Here is a 23,018-nt window from a genome sequence, read left to right on the forward strand (position 1 = left end):
AGGATTAAGTAAATATAACCCTAAAGAGACTTTTCCTTCTAAGAAGATCTGCCCATCTGTATTTTTTTGGGGGAGGGGGGAATCAGGGGTCAAGACCAGATCCTCATCAGACATCATAAGGGCCAGAGCTTCAGCAGACTTAAGGGATGTGCTTTCAGTAGGCTATTGTGTGCATATATATACATAAACTTGTATTTGTTCAGTATTGTCCCTAATTGTTTTCAGTCTTAAAAAATTACCCTCTTTAACATGTCAAGCATACAATGCTGGTTGGAACTAAATTCATCTGACACTTCATGCATTTTACTGAACTGCTGTTGAGGTAAATACTAACAAATTCTATGTGCAGTGATCAGTTACTCTTAATCTGTCAAAACTAATTTTACCAGCCATCTTTTTGAAGCAACACTGTCTTACACTGTCATATGCTGTTTCAAAGAATGGAACGAGATGAGGTGAGACAGAAGAAAAAAACCCAAACTCCATAACCAGTCAAGCTCTTCTGTCTCACTCCAGATTTCATCTTTCCAAACATAGCTGTCAGTGACACTACTCTCAGCACTGCTGCTTTCTCCAGACACTTGCTGAGCTCAAAGTCCTTGGGCTAACCATGAAGATTTATCCCTCACCATTTTCCCCCGGCATGCCAAAGATAATTCTTCTTGTCATGGAGAATAAAAGCTTCATATTTATATCAAAGGCTTTAAAAACATTTACGCTATTTTGAAACTTTTTTTAAGGAGGATGTAGACTAGTACATGTTGAGAAGATTAAATTACTGCCTCACTTTTCCAACCGAAAAAGCCCCTGCAGTTAAGGTCATTAATATTTGTGAAGTACTGGGTGTTACTATCATCATAAGTAACCCAGAAAAGACTGAGAAAAATTAATCATTCTGTATTTGTTGTAGTCCACAAGATATTATAAATATAAGCAAAGACTAACAAAATCGTGATGTTAAAAATGCCAAACACCTGATTAATTTCTTAAAATACACTGCTGAATACAGGAACCCTCAGCTATCTGGCTTTTTTCTATAGTGCCCATTTTCCAGATGTATTGCTTGTACTCTTTACCTTACCTCTCCTAAAAATACAGCATGGATTGATAAATAATATTGCCTGATTACAACTTGTCTTAACACAAAACTAAAACCCCCAAGACAGACATCCGTGTGAGTTCCTGAGCCCTTAATAGAAACAATGGTGGGTAGAGCTGTACCATTTCCTCTCAATAAAGAACTGGCAAGCTAGTTCACCTTTGAAAAGAGCTCAAGAAACCACCACTATTACTACAGCTTAGATAAAGTCTTCAAAACTACTTCTGCCTCCTTACTAGTTGATGATTTTTGTCCATTTTCATCATTGACCATGATACATTTTTTAGAACATGGGTTAATCTGTTACAACCTTTCCATGTTGGAGTTTGCCTGCAGAAGCCAAGAGGTCACTTGTGCAATAAGGATTCTGTATGGAAGATTACAGACGAATGTCAGCTTTAAGAGAAATATTTTTCCAGGAGTATGGTAAGCTGGAGCTATTTAAAAAAAGAATAAAAAAAAAAGGGGGGGGGACACGACTAAAAATATGTAAGTTTTAGTAATGTGTTCATTTCTCAATCTTTTTCAGCACCTGGCATTTCCAAGTGAAATCAAGAACGCTTGCAACATTCACAGTTTCAGAAGATGCATGAAATGTAACCTTATCACATCGGTCTTGGACTTCCTCCGCTTCTGTTCTCTTTCAGGGGTACTATGCCAAGTGAAGACCAGCCTCCAGTCAAATCCACCAATCTGTGGCTCACCAGCATTTCCCAAGTACTCAAATGTATTCCAGTCAATAACATCAATAACAGGGCAGACGACAGCAGATTCTTCTTCTGCAATCCTAGTATGGTTTTAAAGGAAAGGGTGACTTCCATTAGAAACTTATCCCAGAAACTGTAACTGTCAAGAACAGAGAATGCCTGAATACCAAACAGTTTTAACTCTTTTACAGTTCAGGCTGCAATACAAGGAGATAACGGCTACCAGAATAACTACCAACTTCTTGCTGAGGATGCATCAGGAGGATACATCACAATGGACTCAGCCGTAGGCACCTGGGAAGCATCAATCTTCCTGGACAGTGGAGGCAAGGTATGCCAGATGGCTTGAGATAACACGTTCAGCATCTGGCTTGGCTGCCATTGCTAGCACCACATTCTCAACAAAAATGTCTATTTTGTTTTATACAGGCAGCTGTGTTTAAGATATTAAGAGAGCAGCATGATTATATAGTCCTGCAAAGTTGAATAGCTAGCTAGCCTCTTGGCCCTTAAAGTCACGGTTGCTCTTGTGGCTGTAATCATCTGCAAAAAATTATACTGAACACTACAACAGTAACTCAAAAAGAAGCCATGAGCTCAAACAAAAAGCCACCCAGCATGGGAATTAGATCTCCAAAAGCGAAACATACACGAAGGAGGCCTCCAGAAACCCTGGCAACATAGATGATAAAAAGGAGAAACAAGGTAGTGCTGCAGAATAACATACCTATCAGCAAGGCCGATCTAAAGGTAGTTAAGCTCTTTATCATACTACAAATACATCAGAGCTGACAATGTTTCCTGCAGGTCTACTTCTACAAGGACATAAACCCCTTCCTCCATTTTCTCATTACCACGCAGGGCTTTCTGGATCCCTTTCCAAAAGCATTTCCCTTACAAAAGGCAGTGGGATTCTTTGCTTTGGCCTCAACCTCTCCAAAGGACACCCCCCAATACTAGGAGAGAGAAACTTCAAGAATGCAAGCTCAAGCTGTTCTCTTAAATCACTCTTTAGCAATCTTCTCTACACTAGTCTCAGATATCTCCCATTAGTTCAATGAAACAAAGTGACTTATTTGACTTTATAATTCTTGTACTTATTTTAGCCCTGATTTTCCGATATGCATACTCCAGAGAAGAAGGAAAACTGAATGCATCATATTGCCAAACAAGGAAGAGATGTGAGGTATCTGTCATTCAAAAGCAGCTAGTTTCTCATGAGATTATTAAGCTTAAAACCCGCAGGCTGACCAAAGGGCTCCAACTGTGAAATTAGAGCAGCCTGTGATAGTTAAATGCATCAGAGAAAAGCAGTGACTCCAAAGAAGTATTGTCTGAGCTGAGACAGAATGCCTTAAGTATGAAATGGTCTCTTGTTGCCAGAGGGAAGATGCAACACAGCTGTTTTCTTCTTTATAATCTCCCATTGAAATCTTGTTTGGTAGAGCACACAAAAGGGCTTATACAAATATTGCTATCTCCTGTCTCACTCGCATACAACTTATGTACAAAGCAATGAGAATGATACGTACACAGAGGGAAAAAAATCCCAATAAAATGTAAAAACGCTTTGTTGCTCCTGTAAATGAAAAGGAGTAAAGATTAGTAGCTGGCACATTATTTCAGTTATGAAAGGAAACAGGTAAGTGAAAGGGCATCACCTTTTCTGTAAGTTAAGAATTAACTAGATAATACAATCCACAGGCAGCTTACAAATACAACTATGTTTGCACTGCAAAATGCTAACACTGTTGTACTGCTCCCACACATTTGAGTCAGATACACCATGCAAACATCCCCTTAGAGATGTATGTCTGCATCTGTAGCTAGAAGGGCAAAAATTCCAAGACACATCCTATGCTAACTTTCTACAGCAGGTGAATTACTGCACTTAAAATTATCCCAATCCTTCCTCAAGATTGCCATCTAGTGGTTTGCTGAAGAAGTGAATAAATTACAGAACCGTCTGTAACATACCAGTTATGTATCGGTATTTTTTTCAGAAGACTGTCTTTAAAACTATGCTTATTCTTTGCTTTTTACCCTTTTCCCTTTGTTCACACTATCTAAATTATTTATAGCTAACCCACAGTAATCTGGAATATACTTGGTGTGAAAGTCAGAAACAAATTAAATATGACAATTTATAAATTATTCCAGATACGATTTCAAATGGGCATGGAGAGTTGGAGAACACAAGTTCCACTAGGAATCAGAAAGACCTGCATGCCTCAAGACAGCCTCTTCTTTTGAAAATCTCTCTCCAGTATGCACAGGGCTGTTTTTAACAGTCCTTCTCTGAAGCTTACAGAACCTGGTGGGAAACTTTATAAGATGCAAATTGAGCCTCTGACCTTGAGGAAAGGATTGTACTGTATCTATCAGTATCTGCTAATAGCATCCAAAGGGGTGAAGACATAAGATTTATGCTTTCAGCACACAGGGCAAAAGCAACACAGCCTTGTGCATATGATGTAGGTGCAGCAGCAAGGTGTAGCAGTGGCTAACTGACAGCAAGAAGTGTATGGCTGCTGACTACACGAGTGAAGCTTTACTAATATAGTAATTATTCTGAGTTGTAATAGAGAGCTGAAATTCCGTTTTTTAGGGGGTTTTGTTGGGGATTGGGGGAGTATTTTGTGTTTTGGTTTGGGGTTTTTTGGGGGGGTTTCTTTTTTTTTTTTTACTAATGGAAGTTTTCTGAGCTGCCCGACCTATCTGCAGTACAGATAAAAAACTACATAGCTGAACAGTGCATGGCAGATGGTGTCCAAGCAAAAATCAGTATTGACATATTAACTCCTCCCTGTTCTATCAGTTCTGATGCTCCATATCAGAACTGGTTTGGAAAATGGATTCACTCAGGACTTGGAAGATGGAAGTTTACCGACTTCTATTCCAATCTGCTTACGTGCATGTTGCCCTGCAATAGGGGATGCATCTTTTCAGACCTTCTTATCCACCATCCAGGCTGAGAGAAGAAACTACACTTCCCAAGATAGTTTCAAAGCTGGGGGAGCATTCCTCTTCCTCAAAATAAAACCTTCTCTTTTCTGAAGAAAAAGAGCAGGCTGGAGCAAACAAAAATCCACCTCCTGATCTTCCACACTTCCATTTGCTACCCGACCTCCAGGAGACAAACACTCACAGTGCCTAAGGAACCAGCAGACTGTGGTAACCTTCAGTAAATGTCTGCACGGAGTCATTTTTTCCACTTCAGAAGCATGCCAAACTGTCTCTTCTCCCAGAGCATCACCTCACCTTGCCAGCAGTGGCTCCAGCCAGCCCTCGTGGCATTCACAGTGGCAGTCCAGGAACGTCAGTATGTCTCCTTTTGCCACAGATGCACCCAGCAGCCGGGCTCGAACCAGGCCCTCTCGCTTGTTTGCACGGATAAGACGCACCTTGCGCAAGCCAGCCACATAGTTTTCCAGAGTCTCCTTTAAATGTTCTGGAACAGAAACAACAACAGAAAAAGACAAAAAAAAAAAAAAGTTCTGGAATGATTGGTTTAGGTCATGCCACAGAAAGCTCCTTTTTTTCAGGAGCATATTACTCATGCAGTGAATCTTAAACTCTGATTCTGCTACACTGTCCGTGTTAGGAAGGGACAAGGAAAAAGCACAGAACTTGGATGGATGCAGATCACTGTTACTTTTAAGAAACTGAGTGCTCCATATTCTCCTCTGTGATTAGTTTTCAAATTTTTAAGTGCTTCTAAAACATTATGTGAAACTTTCCACGTTGAAGTTCTATTCTTAACACAATTCATGTGTGGCAGAAAATGCCACCATTATCTTTGTGTCCCATAATTGAAAAGAAACATAACCAGGTAGCTCTCACTACACTAGACACCAGGGCAACCTTAGAGCAATTGAAATTTGCCCAAATTAGGAAACCTGAAATGCTCTGATCAACCTGTAGGTTATCTATACGTGCAAGCAGTCATGTTACAACACAGCAAATGTGCTTCCCTATTCTAAACTAAATTTGGTCCAGAAGTGAAATATTTCACCGGCATGCTACAAGAAAAACTATTTTCCAGTTAGATGCCTATCTTGTACCATTTTATGGCATGTTACTCAAACTACCTATCTTTTTCTCCCATGGACTGGCTGACTAAAAAAACCCCATCAACAATCAACATTATTTAGGATTATTCTTCCTACCTTTGTCACTGTAATCATCTACAAGGATAATTTCTTCCAAAAGTATATCTGGAGATGTCTCAAGAACACTATGAACAGTTCGTAGAAGGGTTGACCAAGCCTCATTGTAGAAAGCTATCACAACAGAAGTCTTCGGCAGGCTGTAATAATCATACTTTTTCTCTCTGCATCTGTAAGGGAGGGGATTACATTTAGTATAGTGCAAAAACATTTGATAATCTTCAGAAAACTATTTTCAAATGCAGATTTTGTATGCTACTTAACTGTAAGCAAGAACATATAAAGGATATTAAAAGAACTGTATGTACTTGGAGAAGTCATGCTAAGACCTTCAGGAAACTAGTCTTCCAGAAGTCCCATTTCTGCAGCACCATTATGACTAAAATTCTGCAACCCCCTCAATGTCTAAAAAGAAAAACAAAGGAGATATTCTGGGCTGGTGTATGTGCAGTAGCCTTCTTTGCACAATATTACCTCAAGCAGAAGAACAAGCAATGGCCAAAACATGCCTCAAATAATAGAAAGAAAAATAAAACCTAAGTGCAGTAAAACCAGTAGCATAAATTACTGATAATTTGTGTTTTGGAAAACAAAACAAGTGCTAGATCGCAAAAATATAACTGTGAAGGAACAGCAACATAGAAAGAAATCAGCAACAGAACTGAGACGTATGTTCACTGAAGCAGAATTTGGGAAGACCACAGAACTGCCAAGATATAATAGTGAAATCAGCAAAAATCACACAGACATAAAAATGCATGTTTTGGCTCTGTGGAGAGCCAGGAAGTTTGCAAACCTTTGGATTAAGCTCCAGAATGTATTTCCTATAAATACACACATATATATGAATTTCCCTAAATGAACATAAGGATGCCAAGAAACTTACAGCTGCACCAAATGTGTAAATTGATAAAGATTTCCCTTGTCTGAAAGGATTTTAAAATAATGACAGTGTTTATTACCATTTCTTCCTTTTTCTTGAAGCATTCTGTATGAGCAGCTTTCTTTAAAACCAAGAGAAATGGTTTAGAGATGCTTGATTTTTCTTATACCTTAAGCTTTCTGCCTCGACTCAGTGGGGCTTGTAAGGGGCAGAAGGACACACTTCAGCTTCTTCTGACTGCTAGATCACAATAGATACTGAAGCAGGTAGGACATCCCTCCTACCAAACCAGAACAGCAGCAAGTCCTCCAAAAGAACAAAGAAGGAAACCAAAGCTGACCAGTAGAAAATGTGACAGTAAAACCCCTTAGGTTGATTTAGGGGAATCAAAATTTGCCAAAACACCCAGAAATTTACATTAAAAGAAAACTGCTTACTGACAGCATATTGAGAATATATTTTACTAGCTGTTTGATGCTGATGTGTTTGCGATAAAAACTTACAGGTGTCTTTAAAGATTAAGCAATACTTATTAATATCTGTGGTGGAGAAAGAAACTAAAAAAGTCTGAATATTCATAAAATTAAAATTCTTATGAGGAAAATATCAAGTACTTCAGTAATATATACCTAAAATGCCATCCAGAGGGACCCTGACACGCTTGTGAGGTGGGCTAATGTCAACCTCATGAAGTTCAACCAAAGTGTAAGGTCCTACACCTGGGTCAGAGCGATCCCAGGCACAGCTACAGGTTGGGCAGAGAAGAGATTCAGAGCAGCCCTGTGGAGAAGGACTTGGGGGTGTTGGTTGATGAGAAAATGAACATGAGCCGGCTTCAGTGTGCGCTCGCAGCCCAGAAAGCCAACCGTATCCTGGGCTGCATCAAAAGGAGCTTGACCAGCAGGTCGAAGGAGGTGATCCTGCCCCTTTACTCTGCTCTCGTGAGACCTCACCTGGAGTATTTTGTGCAGTTCTGGTGTCCTCAACATAAAAAGGACATGGAACTGTTGGAACAAGTCCAGAGAAGGGCCACGAGGATGATCAGGGGACTGGAGCACCTACCGTGTGAAGACAGGCTGAGAAAGTTGGGGCTGTTCAGCCTGGAGAAGAGAAGGCTGTGTGGAGACCTCATAGCAGCCTTCCAGTATCTGAAGGGCGCCTACAGGGATGCTGGGGAGGGACTGTTCATTAGGGAGTGTAATGACAGGACAAGGGGTAACAGGTTAAATCTTAAACAGGGGAAGTTTAGATTGGATATAAGGAAGGAGCTCTTTACTGTAAGGGTGGTGAGGCTCTGGAATGGGTTGCCCAGGGAGGTTGTGAATGCTCTACTCCTAGCGGTGTTCAAGGACAGGTTGGACAAAACTTTGGGCTACATGGTCTAGTGGAAGGTATCCCTTCCCATTGAAGGGGGGGTTGAAACCCAATGATCTTTAAGGTCCTTTCCAACCCAAACCATTCTGTGATTCTATAAAATTGGGAAGTAATGAGGATAAATGACACTTGGGCAGAGGAGGCCCACAGAAGGCTGCTTCTCAAAGATGAAAGGAATGCTGTGCAACAACACTCATTGTATATGATGTTTATGCATGCATACACCATACAGATATACACAGACAAGTAAATACAAATACACACATTGATACAATGAAGTACAAAAATTCCCATCTTTCCAAGCTGTAACCCGTCCTGAAGCAAATAGGGACATCCACACAGAGAACTGCTTCACACCAATGCCTGGTGACAGAAGTGATTTATTTTGCCAAATGCTCCTGTATGAATACATGAAAAAGGAGTCACATTTTAATTAACTTTTTTTAACACAGAAAAACCTACTGTATGAATACAGTTTTAGAAATACATGTTTACTTTAGTCTACTGAAAAACATTTATATTCAGTACTGCCAGGAAAAAATTCTTCTTCTATGTCACAGTCACTTATACCAGGTAACTTCAGTTAATTTCTTGACGAAAATGGGATAATCTTTACCTACCCATTTTAGAACACCAAAAGAAAAAAAATAAATAAATCAAAAAACTCCAGGAAAGCTTTCTCTGGAAAATACATCAGAAAGATTCATGGAATAATGTGATTGTATTCCATTATTTAAAAAAGGAAATCCAAAAGGTCTAAAGAAATTGATAAGCCTAATTATAGACTAAAGAATTCAATGGATTTGCCTGAAAATTATATGCTGGAGATGGGAAACATAATTTGGCACAGAGCAAGGCAATCCCCAAACTGTTTGTGATTCACTGTGCATAGCTGCCTCCTTCACTGTGTATACACCACACTGTGGGAAAAGGTCAGCCTCCTGGGGGACATACCGGAGTACACATTTCTTAGGTTTCTGAATTCAAGAAAGAGGACTATCTAATAGCTCCATGGTAGAAGGCAGCACACAAGTGCAGAGAAGCGTCACTCCAAGGCAGCAGGGCAGGCTGCTGGCTGGCATAGCCACTCTGCACGGAGATGTGCCTAGATCCCTTGCTGCCTACTTACCCCAACAGGCTGGTGGGACAATGCCAACAACAGTCTGAAGAAAGAAACCATCTCTCACCTTGAGTATTGAAATACAGATAGCACAACTGAAAGCATAGCCCTTTAGTATATTTAACTTTATTCTGGGGAAATACGGCATTCAGTTCCCAACATAAGGAGGGCATGGACCTGCTGAAGCAAGTCTAGAGGAGCGCCATGAAGATGATTATAGGGCTGGAGCACCTCCCCTATGAATACAGGCTGAGAAAGTTGGGGTTGTTTCCCCTGAAGAAGAGAAGACACTGGGGAGACCATAGGAGAGCCTTTCAGTAACTTAAGGGGGCCTGTAAGAAAACTGGGGAGGGACTTTTTATAAGGGCAGGCAGTGACAGGACAAGTTATAATGGCTTTAAGCTGAGAGAGAGTAGAATTACATTAGCTATGAGGAAAAAAACCTTTACCGTGAGGGTGGTGAGGCACTGGAACAGGCTGCCCAGAAACGATGTGGCTGCCCCACCCCTGGCAGTGTTCAAGGCCAGGATGGACGGGGCTTGGAGCAACCTGATCTAATGGACCATGCCCCTGCCCATGGCAGGGAGGTTGGCACTAGATGATCTTTAAGGTCCCTTCCAACCCAAACCATTCTATGAAAACTAATCATCACATATTGACAAACTAAAACTGCAAAACTTTTACTTTAAAAAGAAAACCAAAAAATACAGTTACTGAACTCCTATGCATATTTGCATGATTATCCCAGAATTAATTTCCAAGACATATATTCCTTACTAGACTGATACAAGATCTCAATTGTTCGCAGTCTTGAATGTTGTTGCTGAAACGAAGCACACTTTTCCTCATCTTTCTCTACTGAAAGAAATTTCAGAGACTTTTGCTAAATCTTAAAAAATAATCCCACTGGGGAGATCACAAACCAAAAGCATTTAAACCCTGGAAAAATAATAGTGTAAGAAAATCTAAAAACCCCTAAGGGATCCCTGAAATGGAAATACTTAGAAGTGTTGTTGAATAAAAATTAAGCAGCATGCACATGGACACTAAATGTTACCACTTCACAAGATATATAAGCTTCAAAAAAAACCACTACAAGTATGAAACCTGACAAAGCCCAGTAGTCATAATTCATCTTTCCCATTTCCCAAGTCCTATTTACAACAGAACTACCTTAGCAAATCTGTATCCACCTTCGTAAACTTCAGGATGTATTTTTAGTCTCTGTGTGTATCCAAGCTCCTACTTTCCAAGTGAATCTATTCACTCCTACTTTGGGTTATGTAGAAAAACAAATGCATTATGAGTTACAGTAATGTCATTAAAATGACAGGGAGGATACAAACTAGGAACAGCACTCCCAAAGTATGCTTTTGCAGATACCGGGAATGTGCATTTATATTCCCTGTACTGCAAGCTGCTTTTGGCTTCTGACTAAGGCACTCTTCAGTGCCACCCTTCGACGTGTAACACTGCCCTTTCCCAATACAGGGAATCATGTTAAGACAAGACTAATTGCATTTCACATTAGGCATCTAAAAGCTAGGTGCTAACTTTGATCTAATCATCTGGACATCTGTCCTTAAAGACAGATCCAGAAGGCGACTCACCTCACCCTCCTTAAGCCACTGGCACAGACAACCAGTCCTTTGTGGATTCCCTTCTGCCCCTTGTCTATAGAACAGATAACTTTCCTACAACTAAAGTTAAATGACAGGAAACCACCTATAGTCCACAAAACAAACACCCAAGTGAAAAAAATGTATGCATGTTGAGTGAATTCATTTTCTTCAGAGAAGTACACGTATCTCCAGTCAAGCTGATTTTGGAAAGTTACTAGGTAACAGAATCAGTCACTTAGAAAGATCTTACTGTCATCACATATGAGCAACCTTTTTTGGAGCCAGCAAAAGAAAGGCATAAAGTTTTAAATAGGACTCAGATGTCACTGAAATCCACTGATATAGAATAGATAACAATGATAACAGATAATGCAATGCAAAGGAGTGACACCTGCTCAGCCTCTGCCCTCCAACAGCTCCTGTTCTCTGCTGCCCCACAAGCAGAGTCCTTGTGCGTGGCAGAGCTGCACCAGAAAAAACACAGCCAGGATGGCCCTAACCACTTCCCAGGGAGTGGGTTGGGACACTGCCCTGCTCCAGCACCATCCTGCTTCTGCATCCTCCTCCATTTCCCTCAGGCATTCTCTGACACAGTCGGTGGATGTTCCAGGAATCCTCCTGTTTTATCACTGTGGCTTAAAAGACAGGTATCAAACAAGAAATGCCAAAAAGACATAGCTTTTGTTTATCAATGTATACTACACCAAACATCTACATTTTTAAAGTTTAACTGTATTCATCCACAAATCTTTAAATCTCTAGATGGGGAAAGGAAAGAATAATGCTGGTACATACCTGAACACAAACTTAAAACCACGTTCACTATGTACCATCTTTCCTGGATCTTTCACTACAGCATCTACTCAAACATCTAACTCCATAAAATACAAACTGAAGCAAAGCATGTAAAGATGTATCATCATACATCCACATTCCTGTGGTTGTTTTATCTTTTTACACTGTGTTTGCAAGTCATGGTCTAACTGAGACTATAACACTGACAAGTTTAATAATTTAACCTTGGAATCTACTACTCTACAAAGTCTTCTGTTAGCAAGTTCTAAAATAGGTTATTTATTAGAAACTGAGGAGACATCAGTCAGGAAATGCCTAAACAAAATTAAATGGGCTATTTTGGAATACATTTGTGCCAATTAATGTAGTCACTCAATTTATTTCATTGTAAGGAGCTGTTTCTCTTAGAGATGTGTATCTATACACAAGGAGAGAGACTATGAATGCGTGCACACCAGGCATGCTGCCACGAGTTAATTAGGAGTGGTTGCTGACATACTTTTATGTAAGACTTTCACCACAAGTGAAACAATACAGCACGAGAAAAAACATTTTTAACCTCCAAATTTGATGCTCTATAAGCAAAGTTCTTCATATTTTAAGAAAAAATATGAAATGTTTTGTGAGTTTTCAAAGATTTGTTACAAATAGAATCTGTTCATAAATTATTTAATGTTTTCTAAAGATAGGCTATATGTTTTGCTTTTGAAGTTTCAATGCAAATGCCAGAGAATACAGGCAAGTTCAAGATTGCATAGCTTCTCTCAAGAAGATCAAAAGAGCACGTGTCACTGCTGTATCTGACTTAACGTGATTTAAGTGACTAGGGTATGTGACATTGCCATATGTGCACCATCACAGTGTCACGTAGCAAACACTGCTAGGGTCCTACTTCAGGCTGGGTTTCACACGGTGGGCTAGGAAGCAGGCTTGCTGGGTTTATTATGGTGGGCTGTGGACATGCTGACTCACAACAAAACCTCCTTTTCCTTTGAACAGAGTTAAGGCATTTAAATAAACAGCAGATGCCCTTTTAGTAAGAAGTGTGCTCAAACAGCATTTTGTAGGCTGAAAATTAATACGACTGATCTAGAATAATGGCAGCAGCCATGGGCATCTCAATCTAGTTTTACCTTATCATTTAAGTTGGAAAAGACCTTCAAGATCAGACTCCAATCACTAACCCAGAACTGCCAAGTCCACTGCAAAACCATGTCCCTAAACAACACATCTACAAGTCTTTTAAATACCCTCAGGGACAAGCACCTTCTCCACTCTGTATTAAACTGCAGAGTCAGTAATGAGGACTCAGGGGTCTGCAGGTATCTTCACTCAAGAGAAAACACCTCCTTCTCCCATCCTCACAAAGCCACAGCAAAGGAAACAGCTGTGCTGGGGTCCTCTTCTCACCCTTTCTCTACTCCTCCCTTCCCCCCTGCTCCCAGCAGCAGCAGCTTAGGGTTCAGCAGGTCTACCCACGAGCATCCTAAGCTCACCAGCACAACACAGGTCACAGAGCTGGTTTCTGAGCCACCATGCAGTTACCGAGGCCATGTTAACTGCTCCAGGCTGACCATGTGTTTGAACAGCCAAATCTCACCCCTCCCTGGGGAAGGCAACATATGGGTAAAATCTAGCGCATGAGCCAAAAGCAACATAGCCCTACTGCATCAAAACCTGAGATACAGAAGTGTGGCGTTTCCAGTGGAATTAAAGGTTATGATAAAGCAGATAATTCTTACCTCCTCCAAATACTACCCAACTTTTCATGCTCATTTATTTTTTCACATAAAAACTGCCTTGAGCTAACTGTCAGTCCTGGGGTTTGGGAAGGGGAGACACCAAAACCCAGAAGTGTCTTAACTGCACATGGGAAGGCTGCAGCTGGTTTTGCACACCTGCTTACCCCAGGTGTGTTCAGGTATTACAGAAGAAAGTAATGACGTTGACAGAAGGTGTGTCCTGGTCCAACTAGCAAAGCAGATAGCAGCAAGGTGCTGATAACTGACAAAATGGTTGAATTACCGGGGGAAGGCTGGAACACATAAGCAGTGCGAACTACAGCAGTGCTGGCCCACACTTCCCCATCACTCAGTCCCAGCCTGAGCAAATGCTCCCTAAATTGTGTCTGCTGAAACAAACCACATTAGGAGAGAGTACCCCAGTAGAGTCTATGACACCATGATATGACCAAGTCTCTGAAAACAAAGGCTAAACAGACTGTGAAATGACTTTCCAGATTATTTGATGTTTTAAAGAACAATTCTCCCGATGACAGTAAGATCTTGACGAGACAAACTGCCAAATACCATTTTAAGATTTCAGACAATAAAGGCCTGCATTGGCTAGTAAAAAAACAACAAACCAACACTGTGAGAAGCAAGGAAGAAAGCTGGGAAGCCTGAAATAGAAGAAAATATTTGCAAATAAGTTTAAAAAAAAATAAATCTGTTTAAGACAGATTAAAAATGCATTAAGAAAAACTTGACTAGAAAGCTCACTCAGGAGGGTAAACTAAGTCTATATCCTAAAATCCACAAATTCAAGAAAACCATAGTTCCTCCCAATTCAAAATTGTTAAGAAAAGGCAGTGGAATTCCCTACCTAGCAAACGTGTAGATAAGGAGGAATTTCTGTATGTGTCTGTTGGGAAAAGCCTTTTTTTTTTTTTTCTTTTGCTGGTTTAAAACAGTGGTTTCATTTTGCTCAAACGGTCAAATTGGTTTGCAATTTTCTTCCAAGGTAGTGAGATACATTTGCACAGAACGTTACAATTTCCTACACCTACATTCAGAAACGTGCTTTCATGCAATTTGATTCAGGGCAAGAAAAATATTTTACAAAGTAATATAATATCTGAAATAAGTTACTGTACCTGTCACTAACAGTAGGGTATGAATGCACCTGATCCTGACAGGAAATTGTGTATGGCAAAGATACTATTTGAATAAAGAAAAAAAAAAATAAATCTTAACTTGTGGTTATTATCACTGACCTGGGGACTTTGTCAGGTTAAAAATGAAACCAATCCAGACATCAGAGGAAGCTGAGAATCTCTACCGGAAAGTGTAAAGAAAAACAGTCAAAAAAAACCCCCATTTGAGCTCTTGTGGAAAATGTCTGCAGGGGACTATTAAATGAAGGCACAATGACAAAGCAAACTGACACATTTTTACATAAGACAGGAAGCAAAAATAGGAAAATAACCTAAATATCATCATGCTTTGTGCTTTGAAGGGAAGGGATGATCTGGAAAGCTCAAGCTGCTGCAGGCAAGTTCTCCAAAGAGCTCACTTTTTCCTACACGCATCGTAAAAAAAAAAAATATATATATATATATAAAAAAATAAAAATCTCTGCAGTTATTTCACCTTTAAATAACAGATGAAAGAGAAGCTCCTGGGTGAAGTTAGGCAGCCAGGGTGGGCTGAGGAGGAAACACCCGGCTGCTGCGCCACTTCCTGGAACAGGTCAGGTTAAACTCCTGGCAGGAGCAGCATGCCCATCAAAATCAGATGTTGTGATTTTTGTAGTAGAAGAGGGACCAAAACCTAGTCTTGAGGATTATTCTAGGAACTGGCTAGTGAGATACTATCAGATGAGTAGGTGCATTACTGGGTATTTACAACCCAGTAAACAAAATAAACCATCCAGCAAGACTGTAGGAGAATGACACTCAAATCTGGGAACAGATAGGAAAAGCAGTTTTGAAAGTCAGAAAACTCTTAGCACAAGACTGTTACCCTAAACCCACAATATCTCCAAACCTAAATCATAATATCAGCATAAATCATGGTGACAAAGAAATGTAAGCATTTGTGTATATCTACTGATATGTAGACACTTTAATTATACAAATACTTAAATGTATGTAAAAACATACACATAGAAAACATATATATAAAACCAAACTCTCTCTCCAAGCCATACAAAATTATCTAGAATTAAAGAACAGATCTCTAAAGCTTTTCTAAATAACTGCTGATTATTACACAGACCACATTCAATATTTTGGGGGCTTCTGTGGCTACTCAAAATCATTTGCCAGGTAAGGAAAGACAGAAAAGACTTACAAATCCATTTGCTTGTGAATACAAGTGAAATGACGCCAAAGGGCTGATTCAGGCTTCTACCATGACACAGCACAAAATGCTGAGTCGGCACAAAAGTGCCTATCCCTGCCTTGTTCCTTTTGTAACAAGAGTCAGACAAAGGAAGGCTGGTGTGATTTTACAGAAACCATTCCTGAAACAGACTTGCAATGGAACCCTACTGTGAGAAATGTAGAAAGAAAAAAGAGAAAGCAAAATGTTTAAAATCAGGAACAAAGCTTGAGAACGGTCCTTGGCCTAAAAGAACCCAAACAGAAAACCAGGGAAATTATTTCTTACACATTGCGATAAACTATAAAAGCCTATCTAAGAGACCTTATCAGTTTGCTGCCTAATCCTGCAGTCCTGTAAAATAAGAATGCAACAAGAAGCCCCACAGGACAGGATGCAGCTAGGATGCTGCATGGGGCGAGCAGAGCAGCAGCAGCAGGCAAAATTCACAGGTCAGAGCTCATCCCGGTGCACTCAGAGGGCATCAGTCCCAGCAGGACCCTCAGTAAGCCAATGTCTGATGGGGGATGATTGCTTGGTTTAAACCTGCTATAATTGCTGCTTCCCATACGGCATAAACTCAAGAAATGAAGGATAGACACTGGGAAGACAACCTGGGCCATCTAGACAACATTATGATCAGGAAGTGAAATTCAGTGTGGCAGTGATATAGTCTTGAAAGAGATGCCTAGACAGGCTGCTGAATCTCCACCCTTGGAGACCGCTCAAATTTGACATGACAAGGATGGTCTTTAGCAACATGCCCTACCACTGAAGTTGCCCTGCTTCAAGTAAGAGGTTGAAGTAGACACTACAGAAGGTCCTTTCAACCTCCTTCATTATCTGACCCTGTGGCATATTTCACTTCAGCATTGTACAAACTGTATCACCATTTAGTAATTTCCTTACATTCTTAAGCATATTTTAACAAAAGATCATTTTTTATAGTTTATGTATATGTTTATTTAATTTGGTTATATGCTTAAATGTATATATTTACGTATACATGTAAGTACATACATATACATAATTCTGGCCAGCAATAAAACTAATGAGTTCCTGTATGATGAAACACAGCATTATCAGTTGCTGACGTTGAGCGCAGACAGTTAAAGGAAGCAGGAACTGTCTAAAGGAAACAATAGAAGTTGTTGAGTTCACCATATCTGTGTTTCAATAGAAACAGGATCAGTTCTCAGAAAAAAAACCAAACAACAACATTACAGCAGTCTGAGAACAAGTAGGAATAAAGGCCTTTGAGTATTTACTGGCAAAAAAATATTAATAGGAGAAACATCTGAAGGTGAAACTTTATAATAAAGTGACATTTGTATAGGTTTCATAGTCAAATATCATCAAACAATACATTATTTGGGGAAGTAATCTCAGTCAAACTATTCTTCTCTTCCTGCACAGTATTAGCAGACAGAGTATTAGCAAATAACTACTAACAGTACCAGCAAATAACAGCATTAGCAAACAACTACTGCCACATTTCTGGTCTGACAGCAGGTTCAAGATGTATAACACGTAGCAGTGGAAAAAGTCTTCTGTCATCCATTTCTGATAAAGCAACACCCTGTATCACAGTTTCACAGAACCCATTTAAAGGCTTACTGGTTCAGATACTCTCAGCCTTATCAGCAAAATTTCTCAAATTCACACCCAGACAGCAAGTTCACTGATGACTGTGGGAGGACACTAAGGTTAAAAGGAGCAACAGGGCATCAAGGTGGTGGGGACACTGCCTCTCTTCATTTCCCTTTCTTTCATCCTCCCATTTTCCTGGTATCTAAAATTTCCAGACTCACTTCCACACACATAAGAATATGCTGAAACAGACAAAATCCCATAGCCCAGAATAGTCTCCAACTATAGCATCTGTCAATAGCTCCTGAATACTTAATTTGAATTTTCTAGTCAATAGGCTTCCTCATGCTTTACAGTAAACAGATTTTCAGAACAAGAAGGTGGCAGAATTTGGTTCATGCATTCACCCAGCCATGCTCTAAGCTGAATGTCATTGGGTTCAACACAGATTTCTGTGGGGCTTTACCAAGGACCCTCCACTAAGTAAAAAAAAAAAAAAAAAAAACCCCAAAACAAACAAAAAAACACCCAAAACCAAAAACAACCCAAACAAGTGCTTCCCAGCTTTTATCCAGTTATTTATAAATGCAGGAAATTTTCACCTTATTTCACAGCCCTTTAAGGAACTCAACAAAAACCTCTGGAAATAACACCACACTTCCTTATCCCTAAACTTACAACGTTCAAAGAACTCAAACAGGTATGAGAGACATGTCATTCTTGATAAGAGCCAGGATGACTCGTAACATATCAAACCTACCTATTTGCTATTAATTCTTCTCCTACCACCATTTGTAAATAACATGCCTGGAAGAAATCCAAGGCTTGGCAGCACACAGTTCCCTGGTTCTCCTTCGGGACTGCACTAAGAGAATAAAAATGGTGTATCTGTCAAATTCTGGTCTTCAGGTACCAAAACTGTTTCATTGATCACATCTCAAAACTTACTGCCTTTGCATCATTTTTGTGGGCAGTTGAAGCCTAGCTGAAGTCTACCATTACTACTTATTTCCTACCATTGTAGCCCCACCCATCACCAAATTAAGGATCACAAATGGTCCAGATTTACCAACCTCAAAATAAAAAAAAAAAACCTTAAATCATATTTTCCTTAGAGGTGACATTTCAACCTGCATGGCCTCTAAATGCAGTGAATTTTCTAACCCTATAGGCTTGGCGATACCTTTTTCAATACTTTTTTTTTAACTTTCATCTCTTACATCATCTTCCTTCTTAAGACAGGTAGTCAACCAACTTGCAAAACTGCCTTTGTGGAAGTTATTTTTTACATTTCCTATGTGAGTTGGATAGATGTTCAGTGATGTTTCTGCCATAATTTAGATTTTCTGTGTGAAAAGGCATGAAGCACCAGCTAGCAGATACTACAACGTTACAATACCATCCAACCTCAGAAGGCAATTACCTCTGAGATTGTGTCACTGATGCTTTGCAATCCTTTTGGTTTGGATATATTTTGTCATTCCAACATCTAAATATTCAAATCAAAAAGGGTATGTCACTGTAGCAAAATCCATCTGCCCATTTACATTATTTTCATTTCAAGAATTATCCCTACCACATCTACGTCCCCTGCTCAACAACTATGATTTCCCATTTCCTCTAACATCCTGTCATAGAGCAATGGCAGGAATCCAAAATACTGCATTGAAACGATTTAAATTCTTCCCACAGAAAAGTAACTAAAACAGTCCTTTTCAGCCTATGGTCTATAGACTGCTTATAAGGGGAGAATAAAAGATGACTAAGAAAAAGAAGCCTTCTGTCAGGCTTAAACTTACAACAAAAAGGCCTTGCATTTTCATTGCAATTTTTTGATTGCTGTCGTTGGATTCATGTTCTAGATTCAGCATTTATAACTACAGTTGGGCGAGCAACCAGACAGGACACACAGACATTAAGTTAACACACATCAGAGACAGAGCCCTCCTTTTTCCACAGCTCTCTGCAACCATACTGTACAAACCCATTGCAATGAAATAAACTGGCTGAAGCCAAGCTCAGGCAAAACCGAGGAGCAGGGGCTGAGGATCAGTAGCAACCCCAGCTCCGTCCTGTCATAGAATGATTTGGGTTGGAAGGGAGCTTAAAGATCATGTAATTCCACCCCTCTGCCACAGCAAAGGACACCTCCCACTAGACCAGGTTGCTCAAAGCCCCATCCAACCTAGTCTTGAACACTTCCCCTTTGGCTGAAGGCACATACGTGTAACCAGCCCACAGGACAGCCCACAATGAGATGAACCACTCAGCTAAACCAACCATTTGCATTAGGCCCAGTCAGACTCGCTCTGCAGAGCTGACTTCATAACCGCACTGAACCGCTGCCTGTAAACTAGAATCATCTTACCAAGCAGTACCTAATCCTTAGATTCAAATTGCTTATGCCATCATCTAGCATTTAGTGTCATAACTGTAAATGTAATTTGCAAATGTAAACTGTCCCAGCAACTAAGTACAGAGAAACGAGCAGAGTGCTAGTTTAGAAGAACGCTATGCACCTCTGGAAGCATAATGCTCCTCGTAAACCTGATGATAACTGGCTCTATTCTGTGTGGCATAAAACATTTGAATTCAACGCAAAGCCAAAGTCTGGAATCATCACAGAATCATAGAACAGCTTGGACTGGAAGGGACCTCTGGCAATCATCTGGTCCAACCCCCCTGCCAATGCAGGGCCACCTAGAGCACCTTACATAGGAACGTGTCCAGGTGAGTCCTGAATGTCTCCAGACAGGGAGACTTCACAACACCCCGGGCAGCTGGGAGTGACTGGAAAAGTATGCTGCTGTCCACGGTGACTTACCCGGGGAACAGCAAGAGGAGAAACAAGGCACCAAGCCGCTGCTTACGGGCTGAACCTACACCGCTCGGGCTTCCAGAGTGAAACCGGCTCTCCCGACTCGCACACGCACCACCAACACGCTACTTTTCCTGCCTTGTGGAGGAGCGGTAGCCAGGCAAACCCATGGAGGGTTTTAACTCTGTGAGCAAACGCAGTGATCTGAAAGCTTTTGAGGGGAAAAGGTTTTAAAAGTTTCCGCGTTTCCGAGCGAGCCGCAGTTGGGACGCGGGTATCGCGCGCTGACCACTGCCACCAAATACTCCTCCGCTCGGAAGAGCCGCTCTAGGGGCAGGCACGGCCCCCGGCCCGGGAACTCACGGGACCAGTCGGCAGCGGGGCAGGTGGGGCAGCCGGTACTCACAGCGGATGCCAGCGCTCGGGCAGCCGGCGGTGCAGGGAGATGCGGTCGCTCAGGTAGATGTTGATCTGGTGCCGGCGGATGCTCTCCTCCTGGAGCTGCTTCTCGGCCGGGCTCAACTCCAGCCGCACCGCCCGGCCCAGCTCTCCCAGTGCTCCCGGGTCCAGCGCCGGCTTCGTGTACACCGGCTTCCTCAGCAGCTCAGCGGCAAGCGGCGGCTGCGGTGGGGCGCGGCGGACGGCGTGGCGGGGCGGCGGGCCGTGCCGCCAGGCGAGGAAGCCGACGGCGGCCAGCACCCCCAGGGCGAGCAGCGTGCTCCCGCCACGGCAGCCCCGGCCCCGTTTGCCCCAGCACATCCCGCGGCCGAGGCGGCTGGCCATGCCGAGCAGGGGGCCAGGCAGCTGATGACCTCTCCCGGACACGGAGGCGGACGCGTCTCCGCCCCAGGCGGACTCAGCGAACTTCTCACGGAGCTGCCCACACCGCGCCAACCCTGGCCCCGCCAGGAAACCCGCCCGGCTCCTCCGCCAGCGGCTCCTCCCTCCTCCCCGCCCCGCCGCCGGACAGCCCCGAGGGGCGCGGCGCGGAAGAGCCGCACACGGGACGCTACAGCGGGACGGGCAGTCCCGAGCGCGGAAGCGGCGAGGGGTATACGCTACACCCGCGCCCCGGCAGGATCCTCGGGTGAGGTGCTCCTCGGTTTCATAGAATCATAGACTCAAGTAGGTTGGAAAAGACCTTTAAGATAATCAAGTCCAACCTTTACCCCAGCACTGGGAAGGCCACCACTAACCCATATCACTAAGGGCCTTATCTACACAAGTTTTGAACACTTCCTGGGATGGTGATTCCACCACTGCCCTGGGCAGCCTGTTCCAATGCCTGAGCACCCTTTTAGTGAAGAAATTTTTCCCAATATTAGGTCTAAACTTCTCCTGGCACAGCTTGACGCTGTTACCGCTTGTCCTGTTGTTACTTGGGAGAAGGGACCACCCACCCTCTCTCTTCATCCTCCTTTCAGGTAATTGTAGAAAGTGATAAGGTTCCCCTTCTCCGGACTAAACAACCCCAGTTCCCTCAGCTGTTCCTCATAAAACTTATGCTCCAGGCCATTCACCAGCTTTGTTGTCCTTCTCTGGACCTGCTCCAGCACCTCAATCTCTCTCTCATAGTGAGGGCCCCAGAGCTGAATACAATACTTGAGGTGCAGCCTCACCAGTGCTGATTTATGGTGGTCAGCGGGCTCAGCCCCAAGGGTCCCAGCATGCCGGGAAGAAACCTAGCTCCTGCCCAATTCAGGCTTCTATTGGGAACACAACTGGTGGAGCCAGTCACAACCTTGACCCAGCTCCAGGCATTTTCCCCACAGCTCCCAGAGCAAGGCAGGGCCAGCCTGGTGCTGCTGGGTCATGCACATCCAGGATGTGGGGAGAAGGGAGGAAGGCATGTCCCCTTCATGTGCTTGCTGTCACCCATAAAGGAACAGGTGAACTTGTCACCTTAAAGCTTGAGGGACTTTCATGAACACTGGTAGCTGTATGACAGATACACAGGGGTACCCCCAACAAGGGGAAAGTTTGACTGGCACTGGGCTGGCATAGCCACAGCAAGCTGCTTTGGCCATTGGAGATCACAGAGATGGCCCCAAGGCTTGCCATCTGCCGACAGAGGTAGCCAGGGCTACAGGAGGACAGCAAGTGAGGTTATTTGCAAGGGGCCAGGAGGCCATGGGAGTTACTGACAAATTCTGTCACTGAAGAAAGCAATGTTCTTGGTGGAAAAAATAAAAGTCAACCAATGTGGCCTCAGAGAGAAATCCAGAAGACAAGTGAAAATCCCAAATTTATTACCCATATAATGGGCAGTCCATTTTGTGGCTTGACAAAATTACGGGGAAAAAGCAACTGTGGCATTTAATCAAAACTTTCTAATTTGCTTCATATTCAATAGCACATCCATATCTCTTCTTTAGTCAGCCCCCTAATAGGATGCAGCCTTATCTGTCTAAATTTGTGATCTTGAGGCCATGATATTACATGCAAATTTGTGATTTTACATCTGAAAAACCTTAGCATAAATGTAACATAACCAATACAGTTTCACATGCAGCAGGGAGCTAAAATTGTTTTTTAAGTGTCACTTGCCCTATGCATTTAACAAAGAGACTGTTTACTGCTCTATGCTGTAATGCTGGAGGTCTGTCAAGATCCACCCAGCAGACTCCCTAGAGAGGGGCTGCAAGCAGTATTGGGCGGCACTTACCAGCATTGCTGAGGAATGGATGAAAATACGTCTGACACCAAGGAAGGGGAAAAACCTCATCACTGCCAGACAG

At 42.1% G+C, this 23,018-nt stretch overlaps 1 protein-coding gene across 1 annotated transcript in view; it reads right to left on the reverse strand.

The window, feature by feature from the left end:
• The window catches only part of GALNT12 (polypeptide N-acetylgalactosaminyltransferase 12), a 51,080-nt gene extending 29,968 nt beyond the window's left edge, over nt 1–21,112 (reverse strand). The window contains exons 1-4 of the mRNA XM_057423089.1: nt 20,687–21,112; nt 5,976–6,145; nt 5,068–5,257; nt 1,701–1,886 (exon numbers count right to left, since the gene is read on the reverse strand). Coding sequence (XP_057279072.1) covers nt 1,701–1,886; nt 5,068–5,257; nt 5,976–6,145; nt 20,687–21,063 — 923 coding nt within the window. The 5' untranslated portion in view covers nt 21,064–21,112. The remainder of the gene's footprint in view (nt 1–1,700; nt 1,887–5,067; nt 5,258–5,975; nt 6,146–20,686) is intronic.
• Nucleotides 21,113–23,018: the final 1,906 nt, after the last annotated feature.

This window comes from Pezoporus wallicus, unplaced genomic scaffold, assembly GCF_028554395.1.
Source record: "Pezoporus wallicus isolate ANWC-B61680 ecotype Strahan unplaced genomic scaffold, APGP_CSIRO_Pwel_v1 contig_749, whole genome shotgun sequence".
Classification (NCBI taxonomy): Eukaryota; Metazoa; Chordata; class Aves; order Psittaciformes; family Psittacidae; genus Pezoporus; species Pezoporus wallicus.